We start from the raw sequence: 26,353 nt of genomic DNA, 5'->3' as shown, positions 1-26,353 counted from the left end.
ACAAGGTAAGCCTGGAGGAGGAAGATCCCATCTCTTCAGATTAAGGATGAACTGGACATCTTCTCTTCCTGTAAGGCCCTGTTGCAAATCTGGTGCTCAGGAATGTATCTAAAACCATTTCAGGGGATCCCTGGGTGGCGCAGCGGTTTGGCGCCTGCCTTTGACCCAGGGCGCGATCCAGGAGACCCGGGATCGAATCCCACATCGGGCTCCCGGTGCATGGAGCCTGCTTCTCCCTCTGCCTGTGTCTCTGCCTCTCTCTCTCTCTCTGTGACTATCATGAATAAATAAATAAATAATTAAAATAAATAAATAAATAAATAAATAAATAAATAAATAAAACCATTTCAAAACTATTTCTACCAGGAGATGATACCTCTACCTTCAGAGACATGGAAAAGTCTGGTGTTGATAGTTCTTGTCACACAGGCCAGGGACAGACTAAGTCAAATCTGAGCCTGAAACACATAATCAAAAGTCCTCTATAATGCAGACCCCTCCCAACAGCAATAGGAAGGACTTCTTGGAGACTTTTGGAAGAGCAAGCAGGCACTCAAATGCATCCTGACAGAAATCAGAGTCCAGGCCCAGAAGAGTTTCAGGGGATCCTCACAGTCAGGTGCAAGACCACTGCACAGGAGAAAGTAGTAACCTCTCAGCATGGAAAGGGGGTGACAGTGGGGTGATGGTCTCCCTAAGGTGTCAGTTTTGGGGGTGGGGTGGGTGGGCTGAAGGACAGGTACAAAAAGGAAAGCCCCGAGGGTCTCTAGAGTGAGGGCGCTTAGGGTCCATCCTCCTCTCCCACCCCCAGGACCCACAGGGCTGGCTCCAATAAAGGTCAGGGATGCCTGGAACCTGGGAAATCTTGTGGCTAAGTCTGCACACTGGCAAGGTGCGGCCAAGAAAGGAGAAGGGACTTTATCGTTGACCTCAGACAGCACCCCTTGGCCACTGTGCCCTGGTGGACGTCATTGCTCCTCAGGCTGCGCCTCCCCAATTCCTAGGCACCCTCCCAGAGGGCTGCCCTTACAGGCCCAGGCCCTGCGAGGCTTCTTCCCGACTCTCCAGTGCCCGTCAATCCCGACCTGCAAGAGGCACATGAGGCTGTGGGACACACGGGGCTGGGGACACGCAGAGCTGCGGGACACAAGGGCTGGGGGGACACACAGGACTGGGAGGACACGCGGGACTAGGGGGACACGCGAGGCTGAGGGATTTGCAGGGCTGCCGGGACACGCGAGGCTGGGGGGACACGAAGGGCTGGAGAGACACAAGTAGATGCAGGGACATGCAGCGGCCGCGCAGGGTTGCGGCGTCGTGGTAGGCTCGGCAGGCGGCAGCCGTGCAGGGAGTGGACCCGCCCCGCAAACAGGAGCCCGTTCCCCATTGGTCAGCCCGGGAAAGCTCCGCCCCCAACTCGCGCACCGCACCCGCGTCCCTCCTCGCCCTCGCCCATTGGCCGGCCCGAGGCCCCGCCCCGCAGCGGACGCGTAGGTGGGCGTGGCCGGCGGTCGAGAGCCCCTGATGACGACGCGGCCCAGGACCCCGGACTGTGCGGGGCCGACAGCTCTGTGGGACCGCCTCCCGGAGGGCAGGAAGCAGGTCGCGCGCATACTCGTTCAGTCCAACATATTTATTGAGCACCGACGAAGGCTGAGGGCCGCCCCCGTCACAGTTCTTCCGAGCCTCTAGCACCAGGACCCCACCCTTTCTTGTTTACAAATGAGGAAGCCAAGACCCGGAGCTAGGAGCGAGTCAAGGCCAAACCAGGTTCTAGCCTCCAGGGTGCCGGAGCACAGCTCTGCTCCTGCACCACGCTGCATCCGTCGAGTCATTTCAGTGTCAAGAATGTTCTTTTCCCACTTCACCCTCTGCCTGTGTCTCTGCCTTTCTCTGTGTCGCTCATGAATAAATAAATTAAAAAAAAATGTTCTTTGACCACTTACTTGAGTGCCAAGCAAACTCACAAGCCCTAACTGGACCTGGCGCTTTGCCATAAAGCGGAGGGAGGGCCTGTGCCGCCCTGCAATCACTCCTGGTTTGTGCTGTAGTACCTGTATTTACACAGGGCATTTAGCATTAGAAAGGTCTACGAACTTTGAGCCTTGAGGCCCCCCCACCCCCACCCCAGGAAACACCTGAAACTAGCTCTTGCAGCAAAGGGATAAGCACAGAGCAGCTACATTTGCACCACATCCTGTCTGAACACTTGCTGACAGCAGGGCCCTGCTTGTGGGGCCCCTGGTGAGGGCTGGGGATGCCAGAGCAGACAAGCAGAATGCACAGCTGGGGAGGGTGGCACCTCTTCTCCCCAAGCCCAGGAGAGCTTGGCTGGGCTCTCACCAACGTGGATACTTAACTTTTGCTCCAGAGATAAGGGCCCATTTGCCCCCAACTCTGCCCCTGACTTTGGGAGAGGTGTGAGGGTCAGAGGGGGCAACAGGAAGTGGCACAGCCAGGCACCCAGCACCTGGAAGCAGGTCTGAACGCTGGCCACTTCACACAGTACCAAGGCAAGTAAGACAACAATCAAAACAGCTGAGGATCCAGTCCTCCAGTTTAAAATCACCCAAACCAAGGGTTGGTCTGCAGGCAGCACCCTAAGTGGTGTGACTAAGAGGCACAAGACGCTAACTGCCAAAAAGGCTTCTCTAGGAGGCCTGATGCTACTGCCCGAATTTCCACGGTTTGAACCTCATCGCTTTGGTAAGAATTTGTTCCACTGAAGTACAAAGGGCTCCTTGGGGATGTGGCCCAATGGGAAAGTCTCACCTGGCTCTGCACCCAAGGGGTCTTCCATGTGCTCCAGAAAATAAAGGTCCTTCCTGAAGGATTGATGGGTGGGAAGGGCTGGAGATCAATGTGGAATAAAAAAGGAGGCCCTGAACTGGAAAAGGAGGACAAAACCTGGCTGTTTGTCCCACTGCCTCTGAATCATTTATGACCCTGAAAACCCTAAAGTGAGGTAGGATGCACTGGGGTCACTACCCCCTTTGACAGGTGAGGAACATGAGGCCAGAGGAAGTTAAAAAACTTCATTCACATCTCCTGGCCTATCTCTGCTACCAGCCCCGAGTTCTTGGACACAGACCTCTCCTTTAACGTGAAACCTGAGGCCTGGGAGCCCAGGAGTCCTGGTTGGCTGGCCAGCCTCACTCACATCAGGATCTTCCTCTCCGGCAGGGGCTTCCTGGGCTGGGTCTGCATCTCCCTCACCCCCCAAGGTGTTCTATGGGGTCCAGTCCAGGAAGTGTGCATACCCATAATACTGAGACCCTGGGGAAAGGGTCATCCACCCCGGGCCTATTTCCCCCTCTCAACTAATAACCAAAATCAACCACGGATGTTGGGATATTGGGAATCACTCCAGGCCAAAGAAAGCATAACTGAGAAGAACCTGGTGTCCAGGGCAGCAGCCAAGTACCTCCACTAACTCCTAGGCTGTACTGGACAGCCCCTCTACCATCCCCACACACAAAGAGGTTAGCAGAGTACTTCCTGCCTCTCAGAGCTCCTGGTCCCCTTTGCAACCACATATAACACAAAAGCACTAGAAAAGCTCCAAAAAGAGAAAAAAATTTCAGAATAACACAGTAGGAAACTCGAATTTCCAGTGCCTACTCTCCAAACTGTCCATTCTGCTGTGACCTGTGTACAATGTCCAAATTGCGGGCCCTCAATGTCTCTATTGCCCCCTCCTGGAAGGGCCACTAACTCCAGGCCTCTTGCTTATCTCAGATACCTGCCAAAGACTCTCACCAAAATTTGGCATCCTCTAAGCCTTAAGGGATCCTTTATAAGTCAGGAATGTAGAAAAGGCAGCAAAGAGTGACAAACTTAGGAAACAGGAAATTGAGGCATCTGGTCACACACATACTGTCACCAAAAAGGCCACTGCTTCCCATCTGAATGAAAAAAAAGATCTCTCCAAAGCTATTCCAGAACGAAGAACCAGCATCAGGCACAAGTGGAAAGGCCTGAAAGTGGACAGAGGTCCTGCCGGGGTGCCCCAGGAGAGCTGGAGGGTACCCGTGCAGGTTCTTGCCCAGTCAGCCCTCCTCGGTGTGGCTGGGCCGTGGCAGGGGTGGACTCCCAGGGAGGGCAGAGGGAGCTGGGAAGTGTGGGCCCGCCTGGCCACGGGTGTGAGTCTGCATGTGGACAGCCAGGTGGTGGTTCCGGTTGAAGGCCCGGCCACACTGGGGGCACTGGTAGGGCCGCTCGCCAGTGTGGATGCGCTGGTGACGGAAGAGGTCAGAGGGCCGGCGGAAGGCCTTGCCGCAGTAGGGACAAGCTGGCCAGCCCTGGCTGTTGCCTGTGTGCAGGCGCTGGTGCAGCAGCAGGCTCTTCCGCTGCTGGAAGAAGCGCAGGCACTCACTGCAGTGGTACACCTTGGTGGCCGCTGGCCTCCGCCCCATGAAGGAGCGGCCTGCCAGGGAGCGGTGGCCTCCAGGCTCCTCAGGGAGCCAGCGGATGACAGGGCCAGGCACCACCACCTCCCCGGGCTCCAGGGTGGAGTGGGCCTCCCCCCAGCCAGGTGGGCTCCCCGAAGTCTCCCTGTGCTCCTCCTCCACATGGGTCCGCTGGTGAATGGTCAGGTTAATCTTCAAGCGGAAACTCTGCCCGCAGTCGGGGCAGGGGAAGGTCCGCTCTCGTCGTCGAGGGAGAACACGGGGTGGCTCTCCAACGGAACCTGGTGGCCGTGGGTCCCCTGCCCGCACGCATGGCATTCCTGCAGCATGAAGCTGGCTGGGGCCCCCAGTCCCACTCCTCGGCCCCTTGGACATTCTGCACATGGTCTGGTTCCGGGACTCCTCCAGGAAGAGCTGCTCAGACATCATCTGGTCCTCAGATTGTGCTTCTGTCTTGATGACCACACCACCACCACCTGGAGAAAGGAATCTCCATTGATTTCAAGTGGGCCACATTAGCCCCCACCCAGGCCACTGCACCCAGTCCTGGCCTCCAGCACATCTCTAGTCGCATCTGTACCCACCCTCCGCTCCTGCCTTCCCAGAGTCCTTTCTCTTCTGAGCGCTCACAGCACAGATCAGGGACCCAATTCACTTGGCCCTACCAAGCAGACACTGCCTCCTAACATCATCCAGTCTGTTAATTGTCATGTGGCCCAGATGCTCCAATGGCCCATTCCTGGAGGTCAAGCTATGGACATCAGGATAGAGGAGACAAAGCTTCAAAAATAGAAGCCAAGGAGCCAGCGGGGTCAGAGGTCAGATGGAGTGAAAGACAACAGGTGGGAGGGTGCAGGGGAGACCCTGGACCCTGAGATACTCTGGCTGCACAGGATCCCCGAGAGTTCTGACAACGTTAGTCCCTAATGAGCCCTGGAGCCATCAGACTAGGTAAGAAACCTCAGGCCTGGAGGCGGTAGCAGTCTTAGCCATACTCTGAGCTGCTCATCCACATAACAAATCTACACTGAGCACCCCCATTATTGGCTTCTCTGACCTCCCCCGGTGTCCAGCAGCTCCACTGTTGCAGCAGAAGGTTTGTTCAAAGACTGACCGTGGACCTTACCCTCTGCCTATTAAAACAGAACCTGTAGCCCTTTACAAGCAATTTCCAAGGTCTAGGGCAGAACGATTTCTATCTATTCTTGCTGAAGCATGAACTTAAATGCCCAGGAGACTGCTGCCGAGGAGTGAACCCCTACCTGCTGAACCTTCTGGGCCAGCACCTGATGTCAGGACCCCAGGGGTCTTTGCTCAGCGCAGCTGCCCGGCAACCCTCACAAATAACTCCTGACGGAACTTTATTTCTATGTTAGAAATGACCCAGCTGTTTGTATTTGGTCCTAGAGTTACAGCATCAGTTAAGAGTCTATAAGAATTATCTAAACTTTCCATCTAAATTGTTGCACTTAATGGGCTCCCGTACTATTCCTAAACTTAGGGAGGAGTGTGGGTCCTGGGCCGCACTCCATGGAAGACCAAGGTTCCCAGACCTCTCCGTGGGAGGCCCATCTCCAGCTTGGGACTCCCACCACACCACAACCCCACGGTGGGCCCACCCCTCACCTCTGCCTACCCTCAGAGCTGGTACCAGGATGGAACCAGGAGAGAACAGGATTCCTTTCTATGAGGACAGAAAAATACCCCAAAGCCAGAATGAGCAATAACTACTTTCTTTTTTCCTGCTCATCAGAGTGTGAGTCTCGTTTTATGAACTCCAGGCGGGGAAACTAAATTTAAATCACAGGCCACCACATACAAACTGCAAGACATTGGAGGTGTGCACCTGGACCACTCCACAGGGTTGCTGTGAGGCCTGTCACCAGACCACAAACCTGGTGCATGCAGCTTGTTTTCAAGCAGCACCTTGCCACCAAGCCAGACATGACAGAGGAGGACCAGGACCTAGATGGTCTGGGCCTCCAAGAGCCCCAGGGAACAGTATCTGGGAATGAGGAGGGGATCCTCAGGAGGAAGCCCCTCCTCAGGGCCCCCTGAGCCACCTCCCAACCTGCTCCCAAGGGCCCCTGGGCTCCTTTGAAGTGCTGCTGTGGCCACAGGGCCTCCTCCCATTACTCACCTGGCCCCAAGCTGGGCAGGTTGTTCCTGAGAGAGGAGGTTGGAGACTCCTCACCTGAAGATTCTTCCTCCTGTTTAACTGAGGCTGGAGGCCCTGTGAGAGAGACTCTGTGAGGGCCTTTCCTGACACCAGGCTCTTGCAGGATGCCACCGGCATCTCTAAGCAGAGCCCAGGCATGCTCAAATGCCCACCAGGAAGAGGGGGCCCAGGGCTCTGCCCAGAGGACTGCCCACTCCCTGGCCTCTGCTTCGGAGGTGAGAGGAGAGCTGCGAAGGCCAAGCCCCCAGGTCCCATCTGGGCCAGTGCTGACCACTCCCATCACCCTGATGGATCTCAAAAGGACAGAGGGTTTGGGGAGGCCCCTGAGGAACAGCGCCAGGTCTGCAATGGAGCAGAGACAGTGAGAAGAAGGTCCTCTCTCCTTACAGACTGGGAAGGAGGGACAGGGGTGGGGACCAGGAGGATTATCCTCACCCTCAGAGAGCTCACGTTCACTGGGGGAGATTCACAGAAATAGCTGGAGAGAAAGACTGCAAAGTCAAGCCTCTAGGAAGGAGGAGAACAGGGGGCAGGAGAAGCCAAGCTAGCAGAGTGCAGACAAGGCTCTGTACCACGTGATGGGCTAAATGCTCTCGGAGTTATACTCTATTTTCATGACAGGATAGACAGGAACTTCCTTTCCACACAAGCAGACAGAGCTCACTGGAAGGGGGGACTGAAGCCACAGAGCCCCTCACAGGCCTCCAGAAAGAGGACATTTACTGAGGAATGTACACACCAGCACTGTTCGAGGCAAACAATACAGACTGTCCAGTTAACAGAACCATCGTAGGAAACCTGAGGAGGCCCAGTGCCTGGCCCTGTGTGCCTGGCCCCTCACTCCAGCCAGGCCAGAGTGCCTGGTTCCCAGCATGCCTCAGGGACCCACACTTTTGCTCAGACCATTTTCTCCTGCTGAAAATGCCTTGTTCCCATGCAGCATCTACCATTCCTCTAAGGCCCGTCTCAGGGGTCCCCTTCCCAGGAAGCCTGTCCAGCTCAGCCAAGCCTTGTCCCCAACTATCCCTTCCACCTTCAAGCTTTAGCACTTGCTCCAGTGGCACCTGCCTGCCACTGTTGTTGATGCTATTCACACTGCCGCCTGGCAGCTCTCACTTACCAGTGCTCGCTCCAGGTAGGGTTACCCTTGTTTCTGAATCTTGCTGATGCTTGGAGGCCTGCCCTTCTTTTGGCTCCTCCTGGGTAGGGATGATGGGGCTGAGGATGTGCTCTGGGTGTGGAGGGAGGCCTGGAAAATGCACATCAGTGACACTAAGGACAACACAGAGATACCCCCTGAGGCAGGAGCCAGTGAGGAATGGCCAACTGTAATCAATGGGACTGAGGTGGAGGCATCGGGTCAAAGACAAATTTTGATACTTAAGTGAACTTCACTGATCCTTAGTGGATAAAAGAGAAGGAAAAGGTACAGCACAGAAACATCTGATCATACAGACAAGTCATGACATGGCAGGGCCAAGGATGTGGCTTTTTAGGGCTTCCCGACTCAGAACAACACAACAGTAGCTTCCAGTCCAAAGTCCTATACCAGGCTGATATATATAGATCCCCTTGGAAGCAACCCAAGATTCTCATTGTAGTTCTGGGTAGGCCTAGGAAGTATGCATTTTTTCATAGATTTTAATTTTGGGTGGTTCAGCAGTTGAATGTGTCTTCGGTTCAGGTCATGATCCTGGGGTCCTGGGATCAAGTCCCACATCAGGCTCCCCACAGGGAGCCTGCTTCTCTCTCTGCCTATGTCTCTGCCTCTCTGTGCATCTCTCATGAATAAATAAAATCTTAAAACAAATTTTTTTTTTTATTTATTTGAGAGAGAGAGGAAGATAGAGGTGGGGGGTGCAGAAATGGAGAAGCAAACACTCTGCTGAGCAAGTTGTTCAATCCCAGGACCCCAGGATCACGACCTAAGCTGCAGGCAGCCGCCTAACCAACTGAGCCACCCAGGCACCCATTAGTATACATTTCAAAAAAGCTTCCTAGGTCAAAGAGATGAACAAAGAATTCACAGAATAAGAAATTTAAATGACCCATAAACAGAAAGATACTCAACCACACACATATAAGAGAGGTAACGTTAAAAAAAACACTGTTGCCAGGGTGCCTGGGTGGCTCAGTTGGTTAAGCAGCTGCCTTTGGTTCAGGTCCTGGGATCAAGCCCCACCTCCAGGCTTCCTGCTTAGTGGCGAATTTGCCTCTCACACTCCCTCTGCCAGCAGGCCCCCTCATGCTCTCTCTCTAATAAACAAATGAAATCTTAAAGAAAAAAAAAAAAGCAAGGGAGGATTAAACACCATAACCAAGTGGAGTGTATTCTTGGAATGCAAGGCTGGTTCAACATATAAACTAGATCAATGGAATATACCACATTAACAGGATGAAGGAAAACACCCCCTGATCATCTCAATTGATACAGAAAAAGCATCTGACAAAATTTAACACCCTTTCATGATAAAACCACTCAATAGACTAGACACAGAAAGAAACTATCTCAACATAATAAAAGGCATATTTGAAAAACCAACAGTGAACATTACATTCAATGGTCAAAGAATGAAAGCTTTTCCTCTAAGATTAGGAACAGGCAAAGATATCCACTTTTAAAACTACCTATTCAACAAAGGACTCAAAGTCCTGGCCAGAGCAAGCAAGCAAGAAACAGAAATAAAAAACATCCAAATTGGAAAGGAAGTAAAATTATCTCTTCAAAGATGATATATGCAGAAAACCCTAGAAATTCCACAATGAACTGTAAGAACTAGCAAATGAGTTAAGCAAATAAGCAGGATAAACATCAACATACAAAAATCAGTTGTATACACTAATAATAAGCAATCTGAAAAGGAAATTACAAAAACAATTCCGCTTATAATAGTATCATAAAAAATGAAATACTCAGGAATTTAACCATGGAGGTAAAAGACTTTTTTTTTAATTTTTAATTATTTATTTATTTTTTATTTTATGATAGTCACAGAGAGAGAGAGAGAGAGGCAGAGACATAGGCAGAGGGAGAAGCAGGCTCCATGCACCGGGAGCCCGTTGTGGGATTCGATCCTGGGTCTTCAGGATCGCACCCTAGGCCAAAGGCAGGCGCCAAACCGCTGCACCACCCAGGGATCCCGGTAAAAGACTTTTATAATGAAAACTACAAAACACTGGGATGCCTGGGGGCTCAGCAGCTGGACATCTGCCTTTGGCTCAGGGAGTGATCCTGGGTCTGGAAATCTAGTCCCATATCAGGTTCCCTGAGAGGAGCCTGCTTCTCTCTGCCTGTGTCTCTGCCTCTCTCTCATGAATGATAAATAAGTCTTAAAAAAAAAAAAACTACAGGGGTAGCCCCGGTGGCGCAGGGCATGATCCTAGAGACCCTGGATGAGTCCCATGTCAGGCTCTCTGCATGGAGCCTGCTTCTCCCTCTGCCTGTGTCTCTGCCTCTCTCTCTCTGTCTCTATGAGTAAATAAATAAAATCTTAAATAAATAAATAAATAAATAAATAAAATAAAAAAACTACAAAAAAATAAATAAAAAATAAAAATAAAATAAAAATAAACTACAAAACACTACAGAAAGAAATTAAAGTAATAAATAAATGGAAATATAGCATGTTCATGAATTGGAAGGCTTAATATTGTTACGGTGTTGATACTACCAAACTGACCTACAGATTCAATGTAATTTCTATCAAACTCTAAATGACATTTTATTAGAGAAATAGAAAAACCCATCTTAAAATTCATATGGAATCTCAAGGAACCCCAAAGAGCAAAAATAGTATTGAGAAGGAAGAACAAAGTTGAAGGACTTCCTGATTTCAAAACTTACTATTAAAGGTCACCATAATCATAACAGTGTGGTAGTGCTGGCATAGATAGAATTAATAAATAGAACCAAGACATAAACTTTCACAAAACTGGTCAAATGATATTTGAGAAGGGTCCCAAGACCACTCAATGAGGAAAGGACTGTCTTTTCTACAAATGGTGGTAGGAAAACTGCATATCCACATACAAAAGAATAAAGTTGGATCCTTATCTAACTCCATATACAAAAACGAACTCAAGGGGTGCCTGGATGGCTCAGCAGTTGAGCATCTGCCTCGGCTCAGGCTGTGATCCTGGGGTCCTGGGATGGAGTCCCATATTGAGCTCCCCATAGGGAGCCTGCTACTCCCTCTGCTTATGTCTCTGCCTCTGTGTGTGTGTCTCTCATGAATGAATGAATAAATCTTTAAAAAAAAAAAAAAAGCCCAACTAACTCAAAATGAATCAAAGACCTAGGCGTAAAACATAAAACTCTTAGACTAGATTTGACACGGATTTCTTGGATAGGACACCAAAGACACAGGTAACAGAAGAAAAAAATAGACAAACGGACTCCATGAAAACTTTAAATTTGTGCATCAAAACACACTATCATCAGTACAGAGGCAATCCACAGAATGGGAGAGATATTTGTGAGTCACATATCTGATAAGGGATTAATACCCAGGATATGCAGAGAGCTACTAAAACTCAGTAACAGGAAAACGAACAACTCTACTCAAAAATGGGCAAAGGACTTGAATAGATGTTTCTCCAAACAAGATGTACACATGTGCCAAAAAGCACAGGTAAAGATGCTCAACGTCACTCATCATTAGGGAAATGCAACTCAAAACTACAATGAGATACCACTTCACACTCATTATGATGGTTACCATTAAAAAGAAACAACAGTGCTCGCTTCAGCAACACATATACTAAAATTGGAACGATACAGAGAAGATTAGCATGGCCCCTGCGCAAGGATGACACGCAAATTCGTGAAGCGTTCCATATTTAAAAAAAAAAAAAAAAAAAAAGAAACAACAGGAAAAAAAAGAAAAAAGAAACAACAGAAAATAGTAAGTGTTGGCAAAAATGTAGAGAAACTGGAACCCTTGTACACTGTTGGTGAGATTATAAAATGGTACAGTCACTGTGGAAAACAGCATAATGGTCCTCAAAAAATTAAAAATAGAATTACCATGATCCAGCAATTCCACTTATTTTTATTGTTTTTTCCCCCACTTCTAAGCCAAAAAGAAATGAAAGCAGTGTCTCTTAAGAGGTATTTATGTGTCCATGATCATAAGCAGCATTATTCACAATAGCTAAAACACAGAAACAACCCATGCATCCATTGACAAATGAATGGATAAGCAAAATGTGGTATCCACATACAGTAGAGTATTTAGACTAAAAAAGGAAAGAAGTTTTGACACCTGCTACAATACGGATGAAACTTCATATGCTGAATGAAAGAAGCCAGTCATGAAAAGACAAATGCTGTGCGATTCCACTTCTATGAGGTACTTGGAGTAGGCAAAATCAGAGACAGAAAGAACTGTGGTTGTCAGGGGCTTCGGAATGGGGCAGATGAGGATTACCATTTAATGAGTATAGAGTTTCAGTTTTATAAGATGAAAAGAATTCTGGAGATGGATGGTGGTGATGGGGGCGGGGGTGACTGCAGGACATTATGATGTATCTAATACCACCAAACAGTACACCTAAAAATGGCTAAGATGGCAAATTTTATGTTATGTGTATTTGACCACGATAAGGAAAAGAGAAAACAAAACAGAAATGAAATATGGATACACATGGATGAACCCTGAAAACATTACGCTAAGGGAAAGAAGCCAGAGTCAAAAGACCATGTATTGTAAATTCCATTTCTATGAAGCATCCAGGCTCGGCAATTATATAGCCAGGAAGACTCGTCATCGCTTACGGCTGGAGAGTTGGGAAGGGGCTGGTGGTGACAGCCAGACGGTACAGGGTTTGTTTTGGAGGTGATGAAAGTGTTATAAAATTGACTGTGGGGTTTACTGGTTGCACATATCGATGAATAAGCTAGAAACCACTCGACCACTCAGGTTAAATAGGAGAGTTGTACAGTGACTTAATTATAGCTAATAAAGCTGTTACTTAAAGCTACACAGAAATATTAAGCAGACATATTCTTACATATTAGGCAGACAAAAATTCCACAAGTTTGACCACATTCTCTTTGGCAAGGCCAGGCCTTCTTTCAGAACACTGAAGGAGATGCAAATGATATAACCTTCATGGAGGTGTATTTGGTGATAAATTCTCAAATATTTACATATTCATTTATCTCTGAACCGTAACTGTAGCTTCTAGAAATCTATCCCAAAGATACATAGGCAAAAATATGAACTGCCTTATGCACAAAGTAGTCACTACAACATTATTTATATCACCAAAATATTAGAAGTATGCCAAGTGTCCACCAGTAGGGACTGGTTAAACAAACTATGGTATACGACACCATGGAACATTCTGCATCCACAAAAAAAGGGAGGAAGATCTCTACATACACGTATGAAGTGATCTCCAGGAGAAACTGTGTGAGACAGGGATGGTAATAAGAATGGTATCCATAGGTACAAGAAGGGGATGAGAATGGAAATAAGACTTCCCTGAATGTATTCTGTTAAACCATTTGGACTTTGCAAACACAACATGGCTTATATATTCAAAACGTTAAATGAAAAGGTAAAAAGAGCCACTTCTAAGAATCTAAAAATAGAGGCACCTGAGTGGCTCAGTTGGTTAAGTGTCTGCCTTCACGGGATCCCTGGGTGGCGCAACGGTTTGGCGCCTGCCTTTGGCCCAGGGCGCGATCCTGGAGACCCGGGATCGAATCCCACATCGGGCTCCCGGTGCATGGAGCCTGCTTCTCCCTCTGCCTGTGTCTCTGCCTCTCTCTCTCTCTCTCTCTGTGACTATCATAAATAAATAAAAATTAAAAAAAAAAAAAAAGTGTCTGCCTTCAGCTTAGGTCATGCTCCCAGGGCCCCACGTGGGGCTCCCTGCTCAGGGGGGAGTCTGCTTCTCCCTCTCCCTCTGCCCCTCCCCCATCATGCAGGCTAAATAAATAAAATCTTTTAAAAACAGATTTTTTTAAAAAACTGAAAAATCGGGGATCCCTGGGTGGCGCAGCGGTTTGGCGCCTGCCTTTGGCCCAGGGCGCGATCCTGGAGACCCGGGATCAAATCCCACATCGGGCTCCCGGTGCATGGAGCCTGCTTCTCCCTCTGCTTGTGTCTCTGCCTCTCTCTCTCTGTGACTATCATAAATAAATAAAAAAAGAATTTAAAAAAAAAAAAAACTGAAAAAAAAAACTGAAAAATACATAGAAACAAATAAACTTAACTGTATATTGGGTTGGTGACATAACCACATAGAGATAATAATTATTTCAAGTGACTTTAAGTGGTAGAATTTCATCTGTAAGTCCTGAATGGAATGCATTCAGAGGACAAAAAGAGGTTGCAAAGAAACTCAGCCTTCAGTCAGAAGTCTAATTGTTTAAGATTTCCATGTAAAAGAAAAGAGATTGGGGGGTAGGGGTGACTGGGTGGCGGGCACTGAGGTGGGCACTTGACAGGATGAGCACTGGGTGTTATTCTGTATGTTGACAAATTGAACACCAATAAAAAATAAATCTATTTAAAAAATAAATAAATAAAATAAAAGAGATATACAAGTATAAGATCAAAGAACAATGGGACACCTGGGTGGCTCAGCATTGAGCATCTGCCTTCCACTCAGGGCGTGATCCTAGGGTCCTGGGATTGAGTCCCACATTGGGCTCCCTGCGTGGAACCTGCTTCTCCTTCTTGCCTGTGTCTCTGCCTCTCTCTCGCTCTCTGTGTCTCTCATGAATAAATAAATAAAATCGTTAAAAAAATTAAATTTGAATGAGAAATAGCACTATGGACTCAATTTTTTCCTTTTCAAAAATACATATTTTCTAAAAAAATTTTTTTTAATTCTGAAAAAGCCCTAGAAGTAATGGCAAAAATGAGCAACTACCAGCACTCATATTGTGGTCTCCAAATAGCATTCGTTGCTGAAAGGAATCAAAACTCCTTGGAGAAATCTGTATTCCGGGTCTGGGGCAAGAACTATGCTAGATGATTCCAGAACATCTTATGGTATCTGAAAGCCACAGAAGTCACATCAAAATGGCCTACGGGCCAACTTGAAGGCGTTCCCATGAGCTAAAGATGGGACAAGTTAAGCACAAAAAATAATGGCTGTGAAAGACTGGCATATATAAAATATTCAACAGTCTATGAAGTCATTAAAAGAAAAAAAAAAAGCCCAAGTATCGGTCACCTTTGAAGGCTTCTAAGGTAGTAACTCTTCATTCTGAAAACTGATGAAGGCAAAGAATTAAGCTTTTATCCTGCCTTTTCTGTACAGACTGTATTTCAGGGTAACTAAGAGTTGATCAGGGAAATTCTTCTTTATAAAAGAATTTCAGCTATTCTGTGCGTAAGTAGGACAGACTCTTAACATTCTGCAACCCCTAATAGAGTAGCAAATCTGGGCAACAATGTTCAATGACTATTACAATCATTAGGTGAGAAGGTGACAGGGAGGTTTGTAAGGACAGGGCTCAGGATCCAGAAAAGGCAGGCAGGCAGGGGCTAACAGGGAGTACACAGCCTCTGAAGTCATCCTGCCCATAAAGTTCAGCCGAAATCTAAAGAAGCCTCTTGATCTACCAGTTTATAGGAAATGCAAGAAACAGAAGAATAAATGACATCACATCCAAAATATGGGAAGTAACGGCATTTAAAAAGATAAATGGTGTAAGAATGTCAACAAATAAAGGACATGGAAGAAGGAGATCTGAGGATGGTCAATCACCTGAGGAGCAGAGCAACAAAATGTGGTGAATGCGGTGTACCCACACAGATACGGACGCAGGCACAATGTGCATAAACCTAAACACACATTCAGTGAGAGGAGGCTGACACAAAAGGTCACACACAGTATGACTCCATTTAAGTGAAATGTCTAGGGACACCCAGGTAGCTCAGTGGTTGAGCATCTGCCTTCAGCTCAGGTCATGATTCTGGAGACCTGGGATCAAGTCCTATGTCAGGCTCCCTGGAGGAAGCCTGTTTCTCCTTCTGCTTGTGTCTCTGCCTCTCTCTGTGTGTCTCTCATGAATAAATAAACAAAATCTTAAAAAAAAAAAATTAAGTGAAATGTCTAGAACAGGCAAACCTAAGACACATGGAATAGATCAGTAGCTGCCTAAGGCTACAGAGCAGGGGGAGGGAAAAGGGAAGTTAACTCCCGTGACTACAGGTTTCTCTCTGGTGGGCAAGAGAGGTTCTAAGAACAGCTTATGGTGATGGTCAAAAAACTGTGAATACAGTAAAACACCGAGCAGTATACTTTAATTATTGAATTGGATGGTCTGTTAACTAAATCTCAATAAAGCTGTTAAACGTGGCATTGGGGGAGGTTTTCACAGGCTTCATAACAGACTTTTTATAAACTGAATACAACAGGTGGACTCTGGTATACTAGAATTAGGACCCAGCACCTGCAGAAAACAGTTTTGAGACAACTGGGGAAAAGAGAATGTGAGCTAGGGATTAGATGTTAATCTGCTGGGTAGAACAGTGGTATCTGGGCTGTTTAGAGAAAGGGAAGAGACAGTGAAGCCAGTGTGGCCAACCCCTGGTCACTGCTGAATGTGTGTGACGATCACTTGGAGGCTCACTGTACTCTTCTCTCTACTTCCATTTATTTTTTAAAACTTAAAAAAAAAAAAAAAAAAAAAAACAGCCCAGAAGACTCTGATGGGCTGCCAACTTTGGAACCACTGTCCCATACCTTACTAGCTCTCAGGATGAAGTTGGCTTGGCCGCTCCCCTGAGAGGGCCATTTCCACAAAGGGAAGCCAGTACGCAACGGGCCTTAGAGCTCCAGGTTCAAGTTGGGGAGCTGAGGTGGAAGGGGCAGGCAAGAGGGGCAGCAATAATGCTGCTGCTAGCAGTATCACTGTCAGTAATAAGCCCCCACTTATACAATGCTCAATAAGTATGAGCTTTACGTCTGCCGTGTCATGCAGTCCTCACAACAACCAACCACACGACACCGGGACTGCTGGCCACTCACTCAGAAGCAGAAACAATACAGCTCAAAGACAAAAGCTCTGCACCCGCCCCGACCAGGCTGGCCTAAGACAGAGTGGGCCCCACTTTGGGTTAAGGGCTTGTGATCCCTTCCTGGCCTCGCAGCACATCTGGAAAGCCCAGGAGAGCAGGACTACGATTCAGTGTGCCCCGCTCACTCCCCCACCTCACCCCCACTCACCAAGGCTTGGCCTCCTTGGGCATGCTGCCTCCCTCTTATTTCCCTCCTCCTGGCCCCATGGGCCTTCAGGGCAAGGCTCCTCTCCCCTCTCCATCTGGGTCAGGATGTCTGGTTTGGAGATGGCATAATCTGCACACAGAATGGAAAGAGAGCTGGGTCAAGACTGGACACCTGCCACCCGGCTACCCAGAGAGATGGAGAGACACCGAGAAAAACAGCACTGAAAGCAAAGACACAGACTTCTGGAGGCCAATCTGTGGACGCAGACCCAGATCCCCACCTATGCAGCCTTACCCAGGGACACCAGCATCTCATAGTTGCCCCGCATCACGTGCTTGTAGAGCTCCTTCTGCCAGTTATCCAGCTTGCCCCACTCCGGCTCAGAGAAATACACGGCCACATCATCAAAGGTCACGGGCACCTGGAACAGTGTCACGCACGCTCACCCACACACTTACAGGCACCACCCCTCAGGCCATCCCACCCCAGGTGCCCAAAAGATACCTTAGGGACCTCCCCTTTGCTGCCTGGCGGAAGCCGCAGGATCCAGAAATTTCGATTTTTCAGCAGGTTCTCCATGTTCTCCAGCCGCCTCTGCAGCAGCCCGTACTCCTGCAGCAGGGTCCCCAGCACGACCCACTTGCCCTCCAGCTGGTTCCCAAACTCCATGGCCGTCTTCTCACAGTCCGCCAGTTTCTTCTCGGCCGTCCCCGTCCGCCCCTCCAGGGTCAGCAAGCGGGCCAGGCAGGAGTCCACCTTCTTCTCCAAGGCCTGGATGGCGGCCACCACGGTCCACAGTGTGATCTCCGTGGAGTATAGGTATGAGTTCTTCTCAGCTGCTGGCTGGGGTGACAAAGAAGGCGTCGAAGGGCTTTCGTCCTCTGTTTGCTTGTCCCTCTCTGGAGCCTGTCCACAAGAAGAGAAAGGGGAGATATTATCAGAATGATATAATCAAAACACATACTTCAGAAAGAAGCTTCAACTGTTCCTGCAAAGCCCCACGTGGGATCCTAAGGGCCAGTCAGGCAGCAGTGTGGGACGGGAGGCAGGGACATCAGTTAGGAGTGCAGCCTCAGGACCGGAAACACTGGCGGGACCATGGTGTTAGCAAGTGGAAAGCGGGAGAAAATATCTGCAGTTCTCAGGTGGGCTTCCATGTTGGGTCCTAGTCTTCTGTCTCACACCCAGAGGCCGAGTCCAACCAGCAACTCTGCTGCTCCCAAGCTGGCTGGATCGGGCAAGATTTTTCACACAGCCTTCAATTTCACTTCCACATCTAGAAAATGGTACTTACATGGGAGGATTGTGAGAATTTCTTTTTTTAAGATTTTATTTATTCATGAGAGACACAGGCAGAGGGAGAAGCAGGCTCCATGCAGGGAGCCAATGTGGGACTTGATCCTGGGACTCTAGGATCATGCCCTGGGCCGAAGGCAGGCGCTAAACCACTGAGCCACCCAGGGATCCCCAGGATTGTGAGAATTAATGACACAATCCTCACCAATGTCTAGCATGTCGGAAATACTCAATGCACACAAAGCCCCACGTTGATTTGATTAAGATGATAATGATGTTGACAATGCTGATGATGATGGTTCTGGCTCAGGGACTCAGCAAGAAAAAGTTTACATGGGCTTTTCTCCTCCACCTCTTTCATTCCCTCACCTTTGGGCACCTTGGAAAGAGCTTCTAAAGTGCCTCAGCTCACACCAGTGCCTGGTGCATGAGCCAGAGTGTGTGCAATGGCCTGGTCCCAAGTACCTCGTACTAAAAGCCTTTTTGGAAGAATGAAGTGACCTCTCACCTCTCCCCTTCACTCACTCTTCATGGTCAGACCACCTCAAGTCCTCTCTGACTTCCAAAATTATCTCAAATCCATCCTCTTCTCCACTGTCATCACTTGGTCCCAGCCGCAGCAATGCCCCCTAACTCCCCCACTTCACCTCCTCCTCCTCAGTACACTTTCCCAGAGCAGTCAGGAAGTGTTTAAAAATACAGGCTAGGGATCCCTGGGTGGCGCAGCGGTTTGGCGCCTGCCTTTGGCCCAGGGCGCGATCCTGGAGACCCGGGATCGAATCCCACATCAGGCTCCCGGTGCATGGAGCCTGCTTCTCCCTCTGCCTATGTCTCTGCCTCTCTCTCTCTCTCTCTCTCTGTATGACTATCATAAATAAATAAAAATAAATAAAATAAAAATACAGGCTAGATCATTTTAGGCCCCTGCTTAAAACTCTTCAGTAGCTTGCCAGCATACTTCGAGCAGAATCCACACCACTTCTTGTACCTCTGCCTGCCTCTCTAACCTTATATATACTACACTCCAGCCACCTCGGCCTCCCTGGATTCCTAACACACACCTCACTCTCCTCCATGCATGTGTTAGTTCCACCCCACCCCACCTAGCTACCTACCTACCTACCTCTCTGTGCATCTGGCTTCCTCTTATTTTTAAGGCTCCGGCAACTCAAAGCCTTCTAGAAACCTTCACTGACTGGCAAAGCTGAAAGAGGACCTTGTGAGTCCCTTCTTTGACAGCACTAAGGACTCAAGACAAGTCCATGTGTGGTTTGTTTCCTGCAAAACCCAAGTTCTCCAAGGGTCACTGTTGTATTCTCAGCTTCTAAAAGAGTGCCTCAATCACTGCAGATGCTCAATGAATACCTACTGAATGAATGAATAACCTCACAACATTCATTCAGTACCAACTACTGAACACCTGCCTTGTAAAGGCGCAATAGGGGAATGCAGAAAAAATTATGTGGTTCTTCCTTTTCCAGGAGAAAAATTCTGTATAGAAACAGTCATGATAAACCACAGTATGATATGACGGGCTGACAAGAGTTGGGGGCACATCTGTTCTGTTTGGGGAGTTTCTCGGGAATCTCAGGTACTCTAATTAAAGATGGCAGAGGGGAAGGAGTGTATGGATAGGAATAGCCAGAGAAAGTTCTGGGGAGTGGTCCTGGGCTAGGTGGAAGCTGGTGATGTCACCAGTGCAGTTACAGAAATGGCTTGGGGGGTATTTCCCAGGGGACAGGGCCACAAACTGCAGTACTCCCCACCCCCCTTCTCTCCCTTGCACTCGGGGAATCCTAAGGGAAGGACACACCAAACTCATTAAAGGAAAGGGAGGGGAAGTTCCTCCTTCAAAAGGATCCCCCAAGATCAAGGTTTCAGAAACTTCACTAAGATGTATTAATAATAACAGAAGGCACCTATTGAGCGTTGTATGCAAGTGATTTTCTGGTGTGTCAAAAATAGCCAAAGGATTCTTTTCTCCAAATTGGGCATACTGCCCATTACCGGCCAACATTATAAAGTCATCAAAATAATTCAATCCAACACACTAATCTTAAAAAAGAAAAAAAAAAAAATAGGGACACCTGGGTGGCTTGGCGGTTGAGTGTCTGCCTTCGGCTCAGGGCGTGATCCCAGGATCCAGGATGGAGTCCCACATCGGGCTCCCTGCATGGAGCCTGCTCCTCCCTCTGCCTGTCTCTCTGCCTCTCTCTCTCTCTCTCTCTGTGTGACTATCATAAATTAAAAAAAAAAAAAAAAATGTACCTACACTCCCTCTCGTAAGCAGCATTCAGCACCTTTCTCTTAGGTAAAAGTACAACACTGGGTACCTTCACCGGGATGCAATCCCGAAGGTCTGGCCTAGACGTCGGGCTGTTGGGCCGTGGCCCCGACCAGGTGAGCGACCTTGGGCCGGTCCCTTCCCCGAGCCCGACCGGCTGTCAGAACCGCACGGGGCCTGGCGACCGGTCCGCCCTGCGTGCCTCCAACGAGACAATGGACGGGGGCACGGCCGCTCCGCTCCAGCCACGGCCTGTCATCGGAAGCGCCGCGGAGAAGCCGGGCCTGTCCCCCGCCGTCGGGGCCGCCTCCCCCGCCGTTTGGGCCGCCCGGTCGGTCGGTCGTCCCGAAAGCCGGGCCCGGACGCAAACCGGGGCGGCGGGGCGGACAGGGCTGGCGCGGCGGGGCGGGCGGCGGCCTGGGCGGAGGCGGCGGGCGGGGAGGCCGCGCGGCGGGGCCGCTCCACGCCGGCCGGGCGGAGACCCTCACGGGCCCTCGCGGCGGCTGAGGCGGCGGCCCTGGCCCGTCTGGGCGTCCGCGCGCCGGGGCGCTTACCCGCGCGGGCGCCGCTTCGGCCATGGCTGCTCGCGTCCCTCTGTCGGCGGCTCTCCTCGGCCGGGCCTGGCGGGCCTGGCGCAGCGCGCAGGCGGAGGCGGAGCGGAGCCGCCCAGCTTCGGAGCTCCTGCCGGGAGGCCGCGAGCTGCGTCCGAGCCACGTGCCCCGTCGGCCCTTTAAACAAGAGCTGCGCTCGCGGCCGGGCCCGAGGGTGCGCACAGCGCCCCCTGCAGCCCGAAGGACCGCACGCCCGCGGCCCGCGGCCCTCCGCGCGCCCCCGCGGGTCCTCGCGGCCTCGGGGGTCAGCCCGGGGGAGGCCGGCCGCCCACCCCGGCCTAGGCCGCGGGAGTGGACGCCGGTGGCGGACTCCCCGCGGGCCCCTCCGGCTGGGCCCCCGCCGGGAGGGGAGCAGGGGCAGCGTGGTAGGCTCACGGGGCGGGGGGCAACGGCCCACTGGGGGGAACTCGGTCAGGGAGCTCATGAAGCAGGGGTGCGGTTTCCCCGTGTAGGGGAGGGGAACTCGGTCAGGGAGCTCATGAAGCAGGGGTGCGGTTTCCCCGTGCAAGGGGCAGTCCTTGCCCGGGAATCGGAAGTTTACGTCGATTGACCGTTTTAACGCCTGCAATGGACCCAAAGTGACTTGGTTTGGTTATACACGTTATTCCCGGCAGTGGGGTAGGGCGGGACAGATAAAGGTCTTAAAGCTACTTGTTTAACTTTACAGAACACACAGACATCAGGAAAAATTTATTTCATTAAAAAAAAATAATAAAGCTCTCTCTCCCTTCCCCAAATCCCCGTTGGGACTCCTGGGTCTCCTCTACCTTCCCTGGGGCCTACTACCCCAGCAGACACTCCCCTCAAGCATGCTTTTGCAGAGCCCTCTGGAGCCTTCTATGCCACACCCAGTCTTCACTTGTCCATCAGCCACCAGGCAGGGATCTTCTGTGGCTTGGGCTCCAGGCTGGGCGAGCAGCAACACAATTCAGATCCTACACATTTGAATAAACCACTCATGCTCATACCCATCTTCCTCGACTGTAACCCAAGAACCTTACTTTGGAAAAATCAGAGTTATCCTCTGAATATAAAGTAAAATGTGCTATATGCAGGTTTTACCTTCTATCTTTTCTGCATTTCCCATTCATCCTAGTCTTTGTCCAACAAGCCTACAAACTCTTCCCAGTAGAAATTATTCTGCAGGGGTTTTTATTTTTAGTATTTTCTCCTTTTGGAGGGAGGGGAGATTATTTGCCCATATATTTGATCTAAGTGAAAGTGTGGTCAACTGACATATAATAAACAGATACCTTCTCCAAGTAAGGTGCACCCCTAGACTTTGGGGCAAGCTGAGGAAGTTCAGTAAGAAAATCAACATCTCACATCATTCATTGTGGAGATCTTTGTTGAAATAACCCAATAACTTGCAAATGTGTGATGAAACCTTTAACAGCATCCTTAGGATCTCATCAGGGGTTGATCAGACCCATATATTAAGGATTATAAAATACTGGTAAATTGTGAGCTAAGATTTAATGCCCAGTGCAAACACAAAGAGCCTGAGAAATGGATTGCAGAGGAAGAAAACATTACTATTTAACAAACTCTGTTCAAGGGCAGCCCAGGGGACTCAGCGGTTTAGCCCCGCCTTCAGCCCAGGGCCTGATATTGGAGACCCTGGATTGAGTCAAATCGGGCTCCCTGCATGGAGCCTACTTCTCCCTCTGCCTGTGTCTCTGTCTCTCTCTCTCTCATGAATAAATAAATAAAATCTTTAAAAAAAAAAACTGTTCAGGGAAGAGTGCTCTAATTTTTGACAGCTGTCTTAGATTTTTATAGAAACTTTTGGGATCCCTGGGTGGCGCAGCAGTTTGGCACCTGCCTTTGGCCCAGGGTGCGATCCTGGAGACCGCGGATCGAGTCCCACGTCGGGCTCCCAGTGCATGGAGCCTGCTTCTCCCTCTGCCTGTCTCTCTGCCTCTCTCTCTCTCTCTCTCTGTGACTATCATAAATAAATAAAATTAAAAAAAATAATAATTCTGTGATTTAAAAAAAAAAAACTTTTGTAAATCGGTGGTACTCAGACTTTAGCATGCATCATAGTCCCGTGTTGTGCTTGTTAACAGACTGCTGGGCACCATTATCAGTGTCCAGGTCTGAGGCTGGATGGAGTGGCAGTGGCCAGGATTTGCATTTCTAACTAGTTCCCAGGTGATGCAGATTCTACCACATGGTGATCACAGTGAGAAACACTGCATGTTTATCAGGTTCCTACAGCTGCCTCCCATTCCCCTGCTCTGATTTTACAAATATATTAAACAAAAAGCACAAAACCTTTACACCACGATTTGGTTTGCTGAGCAGACCAGCCTGGTTGGTATAGCTTGAATATTAACTACAATTACCCACATCCTTAATTATTGTTTCCTGTGTTTGCTTTTTTGGGGATCAGACCTCCTGGACCTGAATCCCTCTTGGTGAGCTGGCACTGGATTTCCAAAATAGAGGGGCAGCCCCTGGAGGAACGGGGGGGGGGGGGGGGGGGGGGGGGGGGGGACTCTGCCAAGGTGCAGGTCACTGAAACAGCCCATCAAGACTCTCCTGCAGGTAGTATCATCTTAAGTTGAGGGCCAAGAAAATACCACCTAGGGTCACTCAAGTGGGGTCAAGATATTCAAGGGTTAGTGTCCCCACCAGCACATTCTCAAGAGATAGGCACCTCAGAGAAAGAATCCCTATGACAAACACATCCCCAGTTTCCAGGCATGTAATTTAGATTAGAAAGTAGACCCAACCAGAATTATACAGCATTATGAAGAGAAGTATTGGCAGAGGGAGACCAGAAGTATAACCAAGTCCCCCTTCCTCCACAGAGCTTCCCCTAGTTCAGGCAATACTGAGCCACCTATTCTGTGAATACCCATTATACATGTTCATCCAACAAATGTGGTGAGCACCTATGGTGCTCAGAGCTGTGGAGTCTGGTCCCTGTCTTCAAAAAGCATCACATCCTGTTGATTTCTGCCTTGGCGGTATCGTCCATCCATCCTTGTCCATGGCTCTCTTCCTACTGCAGCTGCACCCAATCAGGTCCTCATTGGCTCTTGTTCGTCTCACCGGAATCCTCCTAACATCCCCCATCCCAACCAAAAACAAAACCAAAAAACCCACATAACTCTCAGTAGTTTAATATTCCCAAATCCCAGCTAGAATCAGGTCACCCTTTTGCTCAAACTCTCAACTCCCCATTACTAACTCAATAAAATCCAAAATCCTTAGTCTGAACCCAACCTACCTTTCCAAACACATCCTCCACTACTCCCCTTCTCACATCCTATCCTCCAGCCAAATTAAATGAATGATTTGTATATGCCCCATAACATCTCCCCTTTTGCTCTTGTTGCTCCAACTACAATGTCCTTCTCATCTTTACAGGTCCAGTTCAAAAATCACCTCTCATAAAGTCTTCCCCAATGCCTCACAACGAAATGTAAATTGTTCTCTTGAATTTTTAGACCTTCAACATCACTTGGGACATAGAATTCTCTAATTATAGTAGATTCCCTTAGCCTGTAAACCGAAGAGCAAGATCTCTGATTTAACCAAGTAGCCTCTGCAAATCTTGCACATGGAGGGTACTTAGATACTTGTAAGTGAACACTCAGGGCAGCCCCGGTGGTGCAGTGATTTAGGGCCGCCTGCAGCCCAGGGTGTGATCCTGGAGACCCGGGATCGAGTCCCACGTTGGGCTCCCTGCATGGAGCCTGCTTCTCCCTCTGCCTGTGTCTCTGCCTCTCTATGAATAAATAAATAAAATCTTAAAAAAAAAAAAAAAAACTATTGAGGCTTTTAATAATAATAATAATAATAAAAAATAAGAGACTCAACCAGAATGGAATCTTGCACTAGTCTGAGGAAAGGTTATGCAAACATGCAGCACAGGCAGGAGACAAGATTTTTATAGTGTGTAAATTCAACTAGAGCAAAGATGTTTTGTACACTTATGTATCCCAAGTATTTAAAACAGAGCCTAAGCACCTGTGGGGCTCAGTCAGTTAAGGGCCTGCCTTCAGCTCAGGTCATGATCCCAGGAGGATCCCAGGATTGAGCCCTGTAGAGGGAGGAAGGTCCCTGTTCAGCAAGGAGCCTGCTTCTCCCACTCCCCTGCTTGTGGTTTTCTCTAGGTGCTTAGGTACTATGTGTTTGATATATATATATATCTGTTAAAATAAAAATAAGGGAAGCGTGCATAGAAAGGGGCTTATAAACTGAGCAGTGAGAAGTAAATTTGGTTCAGAGAAGGGAATTCCTGGAAAACAGAAGACATGGCTTATTCACTAAATGGCAGGACGCCCAACGCGGTAGCAGCAGATAATTTAAAGTGAAAGGTGAAGAAACTCGGAGCAGGGATGCCTGGATGGCTCAGGGGTTGAGTGTCTGCCTTTGGCTTAGGGTGTGATCCCAGAGTCCTGGGATTGAGTCCCACATTGGGCTTCCTGCATGGAGCCTGCTTCTCCCTCTGCCTGTGTCTCTGCCTGTCTCTCTCTGTGTGTCTCTCATGAATAAATAAAATCTTTAAAAAAAAGTAAGAAAAAAACTCGGAGCAGGTTTGTCAAAGCGTTACGTTCTATACTAAAAAGCTTGCTCTTTACCAGTAGCCAGTCACATCCTTACGAGTCTTAGAGGAAGGCCCATGACCAATTCATGTGCCAGGACAGTAACTCTGGTAGTAAAAAGGATATGGTTAAAGGACAGAACAGTTAGGTTATTGGAAAGTTTAAGTGGGCAATGATCAGGACCCCCCTACCTGCAGGAACAGGAAGGAAAGATGGACAGATTAGTCACTAATGTTTGGCATTTAATTCTTATGTGTTGATTTAATCTAATTTCATCAACCCTTCAGAGAGCTCTGTTTCTTATCTCCTTCTCAGCACTTAGCAGAGCAAGCTTTTGATGGACAGTTGAAGCAGGTACAAGGTTGATACTCTATCACTCAAGAAGGTATTTCTGTGTACAGAGACTGACCTGAAGATCTTGTTAAAATCTCCAGATTCTGATTCAGTGGGTCTGAGTCTGCATTTCCACCAAGTTCCCAAGAGATACCGATACTGCTGGTTACGGGTCCATACCTTCCATAACAAGGACTCAGAAACCAGCCTGGACCCAAAGTGCTTGATTGTGGTCAACCAGGAGAAAAAGCATCCATGGTCAAGTGTGTGGGATCTGAAGCAAGATGGCCTGGGTTCCTAGCTGCTTTCACCTCTCAGAAGGTTTCCCACATCTCCTGTGTAAAATGGAGTATAATCATACCCACCACAGAGGATTAAGTTCATTTATGAGTGCTTCACACATTAAGTGCTCAGGAATATTAATAATATTAGCCATTATTACTATAGTCCAACTGCCTCATACAATTATCCTCCTGTCTCAAGGAAAA

The 26,353-nt window shown here is 48.8% G+C and overlaps 1 protein-coding gene and 1 non-coding gene across 5 annotated transcripts; one reads left to right on the top strand and one right to left on the bottom strand.

Moving 5' to 3' along the window:
• Positions 1 to 1,618: 1,618 nt before the first annotated feature.
• On the bottom strand, positions 1,619 to 21,058 carry ZNF783 (zinc finger family member 783). 4 transcript variants are annotated; one of them, XM_038559619.1, is made up of 7 exons: positions 20,917 to 21,058; positions 17,287 to 17,688; positions 17,077 to 17,203; positions 16,783 to 16,911; positions 7,709 to 7,837; positions 6,550 to 6,642; positions 1,619 to 4,885 (listed from the first exon to the last, which is right to left on the bottom strand). In XM_038559619.1, exons 1-7 carry the CDS (start codon positions 20,938 to 20,940, stop codon positions 4,050 to 4,052), a joined length of 1,740 nt encoding a protein of 579 aa, XP_038415547.1. In that variant the 5' UTR covers positions 20,941 to 21,058; the 3' UTR covers positions 1,619 to 4,049. The 4 variants fall into 4 exon arrangements, with proteins under 4 accessions (XP_038415547.1, XP_038415548.1, XP_038415550.1 ...); XM_038559620.1 differs by lacking the exon at positions 20,917 to 21,058 and adding an exon at positions 20,351 to 20,615; XM_038559622.1 differs by lacking the exon at positions 20,917 to 21,058 and adding an exon at positions 20,347 to 20,612.
• Positions 11,325 to 11,431, top strand: LOC119869646. The gene has a single exon (XR_005371740.1). It is a non-coding gene; the product is annotated as a U6 spliceosomal RNA (small nuclear RNA).
• Positions 21,059 to 26,353: the final 5,295 nt, after the last annotated feature.

Source organism: Canis lupus, chromosome 16 (genome assembly GCF_011100685.1).
Source record: "Canis lupus familiaris isolate Mischka breed German Shepherd chromosome 16, alternate assembly UU_Cfam_GSD_1.0, whole genome shotgun sequence".
NCBI classification, from domain to species: domain Eukaryota; kingdom Metazoa; phylum Chordata; class Mammalia; order Carnivora; family Canidae; genus Canis; species Canis lupus.
The sequence above is the reverse complement of the archived record's forward strand: the minus strand, read 5'-3'. Positions and strand labels throughout refer to the sequence as shown.